Genomic DNA, 8,156 nt, shown 5'->3' with positions numbered 1-8,156 from the left:
GGCCTGTGATCAAGTGATGCCAGGGTATGTGGGCCTGGCAAAGCTCCAGTTTACACCTTGGGAGAGTGAGGAAGCCCCTTCTTAGGAGGGGAAACTGAGGCACACAAAGAGCAAATGATCCTGAAGAGTGCAGGGAGGGCTGGGAACTAGTGCCCAGCTCCCACAGGATTGTCCTCCTGCAGAGAGCATCCTCCAATCTCATAACCCACCTGTGTCTTGCTCTGTCCTCCTCCATTCCAGGCTTCCACGTGATCCCTTCAGTGTCCAGCATCGTTCCCGAGAGCTGCCTGCTCATTGTGGTTGGCCTTTTGGTCGGAGGGCTCATCAAAGGGGTGGGTGAAAAGCCCCCCATCCTCAAATCAGACATTTTCTTCCTCTTCCTCCTCCCACCCATCATCTTGGATGCTGGCTATTTCCTTCCTTTGCGCCAATTCACTGAGAACCTGGGCACCATCCTCATCTTCGCCGTGGTGGGGACACTCTGGAATGCCTTCTTCTTGGGTGGCCTGATGTACGCCGTGTGCCAGCTCGGTGGCCCTGGCTTGAACCACATTGGCCTCCTGGCCAACCTGCTCTTCGGCAGCATCATCTCAGCCGTGGACCCGGTGGCCGTGCTGGCTGTCTTTGAGGAGATCCACATCAACGAGCTGCTCCACATCTTGGTCTTCGGCGAGTCCCTTCTGAACGACGCCGTCACGGTCGTAAGTGATGACGGGAATTAGCCAAGGGGATGGGGTTCACTTTGGTGGAGCATCTCTGGGTGGTGGCACCAGGATTGGCAGTTATCAATCAAGCCCTGTGGGCAGAACCATAGACTGGCCCGTGGCAAGCTGCCAGGTACCTCCTGCCAGCTGAACTGCGGCAGCTCCGCTTTGCTCCTCACCTTCTCCAGGTGCAAAGCTAAATATAGTGGCTTAAAACACCGCAGAGGTGGGTTAAGGTGAAGTATTTTACTTGGCACCTCGGAGAGTCTGAGACCACGTGCCCAGCCAGCTGCCACCTCTCAGTGAGGAGCAGGGCTGTGCCCAGCGCCTGGGAATCTGCTCTCCTGGGTGAAATTGCCTGCTGCCATGCTCATCCCTGGGAAAGCGAGACAGGGAGTGGAGGGGCTGGTGCTGGGTCAGGCAGTGCTGCCATGTACCTGCTGCTCCCTCCTGTCTCCTTCTTCGTGTGGTCTTCTTTGCTGTCCTCCAGCTGTAGCACCAAGGAGGTGGGAGGACAGGACATGGCCAGCCATGGCAAGGGGAGAGCCGTGGGGGCTGTGGCCAGGCTGGCATCCCATCCAGGTCACCCCTCAGCCCCAGTCTTTGAGCAGCAGTGACCTTTGGGAGGTTCAGGAGCCAGGCCACCCTGCTCTGGGGCCGTGTCGTTCCCAAAGGACATCTGTGTCCAGGTGCTGACTTGGCTGCCAGTGCAGTGTCCTCCTCTCTGCAGAGCTGACCTCTACGTTTACTTTCAACCCCCTGCTTTTTCCTGGCTCTTCTCCCATATCCCAGCTGTCCGCTTCAGAGCTGCCTGCTCAGCGCGCTGCAGGGGCTGACAAGGAACGTCCTGTCCCACCACAGGGCTTTTCCCAGGAGCTTCTCCCTGCTTTTAACCAGGGTCTGTCCCCCTGCTCCCATCCCTGGGGAATGCTTTTGCCTTCTGCTGTCACATCTGTCCCTGCCCATGTCCCAGGACCTGTTCCTGGCAGGCAGGAGCTGGTACCTCACGCTCTGACTGCTCACAAGCTCTGCCATCCTTGCAGGATGCCCTGAAGCCCATTTCCCATCCTGACATGGCCACATCAGCTTCTGCTGTAAAATCTCTCTGGTAAATGTGACTGGAGGTGGGAGAGGTGACACAGCCTGGGGTGGGCTCCTCCTGTGAGGTTACTCTTTTAGCTACAAAGATGCATGAGGGGCTTGGGCTGTTCCCTGGGCTGTTCCCTGGGCTGAGTAAGGGCAGGTGTTGGCTTTTCTCTCCATGTGGCTGTTGGGTGTCCCCCAGCCTGGATCTGTCCTGACCTGCTCCTTGGGAAGCAGGAACAGTCTCTGGCTGGTTCAGCCCTTGACTGAAACACTTCCTGGGACAGAGGTTGGGGCTGTTTTGTGAGCAGAGCTGCCCCAGACACATCTCCAATGGCACCATGTCCCTGGGAGGACAGGGAGCTGGTCCCCTCGGGTCTGCATCTCGCACAGCAAAGCACCACCAGCTTCTTTTGGCACGTGGCTTGGTCAGGCATAGGACCCAGCTCAGGGTCACCAAGCACTGGCCCACCTCATCTCAAGTGTGCCGGGCTGGGGACCTGCCTGGCTCCCTTTGCTGCTGCTCCCTGGGGACGGTCCCCAAGCAGATCTCCTCCAAGGTGAGGCTGTCTCTTGTCAGGGGGACAGTTTGAACCCTCCTCTCCATTCTCCCTCCCAGGTCCTCTACCACCTCTTTGAGGAGTTTGCCAACTTCGAGCAGGTGACCATTATTGATATCATCCTCGGCTTCCTCAGCTTCTTCGTGGTGTCACTGGGTGGTGTCTTCGTGGGTGTAATTTATGGAGTGATCGCTGCCTTCACCTCCCGCTTCACCTCCCACATCCGTGTCATCGAGCCCCTCTTCGTCTTCCTCTACAGCTACATGGCATATCTCTCTGCTGAGCTCTTCCACCTCTCCGGCATCATGGCGTGAGTTGGGCACGGGTGGGATGAGATGCTCTCCTGTCCCCATGGGCAGGGTACCATTTGGAGGATCTACTTTGGTGTAACCACATCTCTCTGGCCGTCCCAGCATGGCCAGTACATGCCCAGTGAGGGCCAGAGGTGTGTTTGGGCCGGGATATGCAGGAAAGCAGGTGAGGGAAGTGACTCTCTGGAGCTGTCCCACAGATCTCAGGGTGCTGGCAGCCCATTGCCCATTCTCCTGGGCAAGATGATGTGGTTTTGTGCCGCCTGGCTCTGGTGCTGACTCCTGCCCTGCCAGGAGGAAGGAGAAACCTCATGTTACTTTTTCTGGAGGCCTTGAATAATTGCTGGTGCCTCACAAGCCTTGTCCTGCTCTGGAGTTTGGTGTGAGAGCACAAAATGCTGCTGCAGGGACAGGGGATGGGGCTGTCCCCATGTCCTCATGGCTGCTGAGTGCCTCGACCTTGTCCGTAGGCTCATCGCCTCCGGCGTGGTCATGCGGCCCTATGTGGAAGCCAACATCTCCCACAAGTCCCACACCACCATCAAGTATTTCCTTAAGATGTGGAGCAGCGTGAGCGAGACACTCATCTTCATCTTCCTGGGTGTCTCCACCGTGGCTGGTCACCACTACTGGAACTGGACCTTTGTCATCAGCACGCTGCTCTTCTGCCTCATTGCGAGAGTTTTAGGTGAGGTGTGGGTGTGGTGGCACAGTCTTTAGAGACAGTCCTGAGTGATGGGCAACTCTGAGAGCCATGAGGTCCATGTTTGCCTTGCTTGGGAGACTGGAGTTGACTGGGTGGCACTGCTCCACTGTGGGCATCAGCCTGGCTGTGGTTGGCTTTGTGGGGAGATGGGACTGAGGCCAAGTTTGTGCTAGACACAGGGTTGAAGCTGGTGAGGAGTGTTGGGGTGGGCGAGCAGGACAGCACCCACCTGCACCCATGGCCCTGAGGGGAGACACTGTGCTGGGCTGCAAGCTGGGCTCCTGGTGGAGATCTCTTTGGTGTTGGAGGGAAACCTTTAGCATCTGCTCACATGGGGCCCTGCCCTCCTCCCCTAGGTGTCCTGGTCCTCACCTGGTTCATCAACAAGTTCCGAATTGTGAAGCTGACGCCAAAGGACCAGTTCATCATCGCCTACGGGGGCCTGCGGGGAGCCATCGCCTTCTCCCTCGGTTACCTCCTGGACTATAAGCATTTTGGCATGAGGGACATGTTCCTCACAGCCATCATCACAGTCATCTTCTTCACAGTCTTCGTGCAGGTTGGTGGCACGCAGTTGGTCACAAGAAAGGGGGTTATTCAGTGTGTGTAAAGAGTGAGGAGCATGTCCCCAGCCTCCATCCTTGACACTGTCACTGTCCCCCTTCTCCAAAAGCTCTTGAGGCCACCAAGTGACACTGGCATTGTGGAGCCTTGCGGTTTGGCAGTACTGAACACATCCCACTCCCACCAGTGTGCCTTGGGGAGGATCTAACCCACCTTCCCCATTCTCTAGGGCATGACCATCCGGCCCTTGGTGGACCTGCTGGCCGTGAAGAAGAAGCAGGAGACAAAACGCTCCATCAACGAAGAGATCCACACGCAGGTAACCCGCTGCGCCCGCCCGGCCCTTCCCACACGCCTCTCGTCACCGCCTTAGCCCTCTTCTCTCTCTGCTTCTGCCACCTCCACCGCTGTAACCAGGCGGGTTTACAGAGCAGGAGCTGCCCCTAAATCGGTGCCCAAGGTAAGGGGGGACGGAGCGAGGGCTCTCCCCCGTCTGTGTCGTCCAGTGCCCGCTCCGACTCAGACCTCCCCTGTGCCTGGTAGAACAGCAGCCTGGTTGTGTAGGACCCCCAGCCCTGATGTTGCACCCCCTGAGTGCCCTCACCCCTGTGTCAGCGTGGGTGTCAGGGTGGGGAGAGGGTGAGCACCAGCCTTGCGAGCTGCCCATGCCCTGGACCTTCTCTTCCAGTTCTTGGATCACCTTCTGACAGGGATCGAGGATATCTGCGGTCACTATGGGCATCACCACTGGAAGGACAAGTGAGTGGGGGGGTTTGATGACTTGAGGGACCCCTGAGGAAGATGGGGAAGGGTTGGCATTGTCACCTGGCAGGTTTTCCAGCTCTGTGCCGAGGTTTTTCCCTGGGCTGTAACAGCTACACACAGGGATGTATTACATGATGAATTACAGCCCTGGGTTGGGTGGGAGTGGGGCTGCAGGGCTGCACCCCTTCTCCACACCACTTACAACATGCCCACAGCAGTGTGGGAGCTGCTGGTGGCCAGTCCCTGCAGGAGCTCAGAACCATCCATTGTGGGTGTGAGCAGCTGCTGGGTGTCCCAGAGGCTGCCTGGCTCGGCAGGGAGTTGGGGAAGGTCTGACTTGACCTGTGCTGGTGGGAACTGAACCATCATCTGCTGGCCTGGGCCAAGAATGAGGAGCAGAGAGTGGGTGGCAGGGCAAGGGGAGGTCTGATCTGTCACTGATCTGTCACTGCTCCTCCTTTCCCCACGTCCCTGGGAAGGCTGAATCGCTTCAACAAGAAGTACGTGAAGAAGTGCCTGATTGCGGGGGAGCGCTCCAAGGAGCCCCAGCTCATCGCTTTCTATCACAAGATGGAGATGAAGCAGGCGATCGAGCTGGTGGAGAGTGGGGGCATAGGCAAGATCCCCTCCGCTGTCTCCACCGTCTCCATCCAGTGAGTTCCCCGGTGCTGGCCACCCTGTGCTTCCCACAGGCCCCTGGCGTAGGCTAAGCGCTCCCAGCTAGTGGCCACAGGGCAAGCAGCCATTTGGTCCTGCAGTGGCCATGGCAGCGTCATTCTGAACCCTCTCTGTCCTCTCAGGAACATCAACCCCAAGACCCTCCCTGTGGAGCGCATCCTTCCAGCCCTGTCCAAGGACAAGGAGGAGGAGATCCGGAAAATCCTTCGCAACAACCTGCAGAAAACCAGGCAGAGGGTAAGGTGTCCCCTGGCACCATGCAAGTCTCCTTTGCTTCCCTGGGGGGTGACCAGGACCACTTCCAACCAGGAGCTCTCAGAACCAGCTGAGCCCTTCACCCCCGATGTCCCTGCCCTGTTGTCACTTGTGTTCCTGGTCTGGCTGTCCCTCCCCAGGAGGCTTTTCCTCCTGGGATGGTGCTGGGATAGCGCTGAGGGGGGGGGCTGGCTTGATTGTTGGCTGAATCCAACATTTAAACCCTTGCTGGGCCAAAGTGGGTCAAGATCAGAAATCCCATGGTAGCACACAAGGGACGAGCCACCAGTTTGCCTGGACGTGTTCTGCCCACTGGTGGCTGTTTCCCCCATCTCCAAGGGAAGTGGTGCCTCCTGTGACTTTCCTTTGCCTTTCTCTGTGTGTTGGGGTTTTTTTTAACCCATTTCCTTTTCTTGGGGCCTTTTCCCAGTTGCGATCCTACAACCGGCACACGCTGGTGGCCGACCCCTACGAGGAAGCCTGGAACCAGATGCTCCTGCGGAGGCAGAAGGCCCGGCAGCTGGAACAGAAGGTGTCAAGGGGACACTGGAGCAGGGATACTGCCACGGGCTGGGGAGGATGGGGGGCTGAGGGGGGCTTCCCAGCCTGGGAAGGACATCGGTGTCCTGCATGGGGAGGGGACTGAGGTTCAGATTTTGGTGGGGGACCTCAAGCCTTGGATGTCCCTACCCTTTAATCGCCCCAGCACGAGGGCAGGCTCTGAGCAAGTCCTTGCAGCACGGTTGGGAGGATGCATGCAGGTGTCCTCTGCATCCCCCCACTGCTTCTCACTCATCCCCATGACCTGGGGCCAATTCCCTGCCTCCCCTTCCCCATTTATCCCGACACTCCGATGGAGACAATCCCTGTGCTCTGATTCCAGATGAACAACTACCTGACAGTGCCGGCTCACAAGCTGGATTCACCCACCATGTCCCGGGCTCGCATAGGCTCAGGTAGGTGGGACTGAGCTGCTGGGGGAGAGACGCTGCTGGCACCTCACTGGGCATGGCTGGCACTTTGGTACTGAGGTGCTCAGAGGTTGTGTTGTCACAGAATCCCAGAATTGCCTGGATTGGAAAAGCCCTTTAAGCTCATCGAGTCCAACCATGAACCCAACACTGACCAGTCCCCGACTAACCCATGTCCCTCAGCACTGTGTCTACACGACTCTTCAATCCCTCCAGGGATGGGGACTCCACCACTGCCCTGGGCAACCCCTTCCAATGCCTCAGAACCCTTTCAGCAAAGAAATTCTTCCTCACATCCCATCTCAACTGGCCTGGCCACAACTGGAGCCCATTTCCTCTTGTCCTGTCACTTGGTCCTTGGTTGAACAGACCTGCACCCCCTCAGCTCCTCTGCTCCTCTCCAGCCTCAATGGTCCCCGTCCCACTCCCCCGTGTGCCCCGGGGTTTGCTGTTCTTGAGACCAAGCTCTGCTGCGTGCAGCCTGGGCACACGGTGGGCTCTCCCTGAGCAGAAGTGTCCAGCTCACTTCCCAGCGTGGTTCCCACCAGGAGGTCAGCTTGGCTGGTCAGTAGATCTGCCCAGAGCTCAGCTCACTCCACACAACCACATTTCTGGCTGTGTCTGTCCCTGCCCTCTGCGGAGGAGAGGACCAGGACCAGGACTGCTCAACTTCAAGACCTGCCCTTGGACTCCTGGCTTCTGCAGCACCCATTTGCTCTGCCATCTTGGTTTCCTGATGTCCCGTGTGTCCTTCCCTGCCTTGGGGACAGTGTGACAGGGTGTGATGCCGCTGCTGGCGCTTGCGGAGCCGGTGGTTAATCGGCAGAGGGCAGCTTTGCCTCTTGCAAACCACACAGTCCTGGGAAGCAGGGCTGGGCTGGCTGGAGCTGCTCCAGGTGGGATGAGGAAATCAGCAAAAGGAATTAAACAGCAGGGTTGGGAATTAGAGAGAGAACGAGCCCAGGCATCCCAGCCCCACACATCTGGGGTGCATTAACTGGGGATCCTCGACACTCTCCCTTCCCTTCCCCAGTTTATCCTGTCCCAGTTTGCTCGTGATGCTGTGAGGTGGGCTCTGCCTGACCCCTCTCTTCCCCCCCAGACCCTCTGGCCTACGAACCCAAGCCGGACTCGGAGAACCTGCCCATCATCACCATCGACCCAGCCTCCCCGCAGTCCCCGGAGTCTGTGGACCTGATGAACGAGGAGCCCAAGGGCTGCGGTGGCCTCCCACCCTCACCCGAGGAGGATGAGGAGGGGCTGGTGATGCGGGTGAAGGAGCCTTCCTCCCCCGGTACCGACGATGTCTTCACCCCGGGGACTGGTGACAGCCCCAGCAACCAGCGGATGCTGCGATGTCTGAGCGACCCGGGGCCTCGGCCGGAGCCGGAGGAGGGGGAACCCTTCATCCCCAAGGGGCAGTAGCAGCTGACAGGCGAAGCCTCCCACCGTGCTCCGTGCAGTTTCTCTCTCCCTTCATTTGTTCTCCTTTCTTTGCTCTCCTTTTTTTCTTTTCTGGTTTCCTCTCTCACTACACACTGGGCTCGGGAAGGGGAAGA

At 58.3% G+C, this 8,156-nt stretch overlaps 1 protein-coding gene across 1 annotated transcript; it reads left to right on the top strand.

Moving 5' to 3' along the window:
- Window positions 1–240: 240 nt before the first annotated feature.
- Window positions 241–8,022, top strand: SLC9A1 (solute carrier family 9 member A1; the record flags this gene model as incomplete). Its single annotated transcript, XM_010165203.1, has 11 exons — window positions 241–701; window positions 2,407–2,657; window positions 3,129–3,346; window positions 3,721–3,923; window positions 4,158–4,247; window positions 4,617–4,687; window positions 5,173–5,346; window positions 5,494–5,608; window positions 6,057–6,158; window positions 6,510–6,582; window positions 7,700–8,022. Coding segments are annotated over 11 exons (2,081 nt in total), but the record flags the coding sequence as incomplete, so codon positions are not given.
- Window positions 8,023–8,156: the final 134 nt, after the last annotated feature.

This window comes from Antrostomus carolinensis, unplaced genomic scaffold (assembly GCF_000700745.2).
Source record: "Antrostomus carolinensis isolate BGI_N321 unplaced genomic scaffold, ASM70074v2 scaffold45593, whole genome shotgun sequence".
Lineage (NCBI taxonomy): Eukaryota > Metazoa > Chordata > Aves > Caprimulgiformes > Caprimulgidae > Antrostomus > Antrostomus carolinensis.
This window is presented reverse-complemented; position numbering and strand designations above follow the sequence as displayed.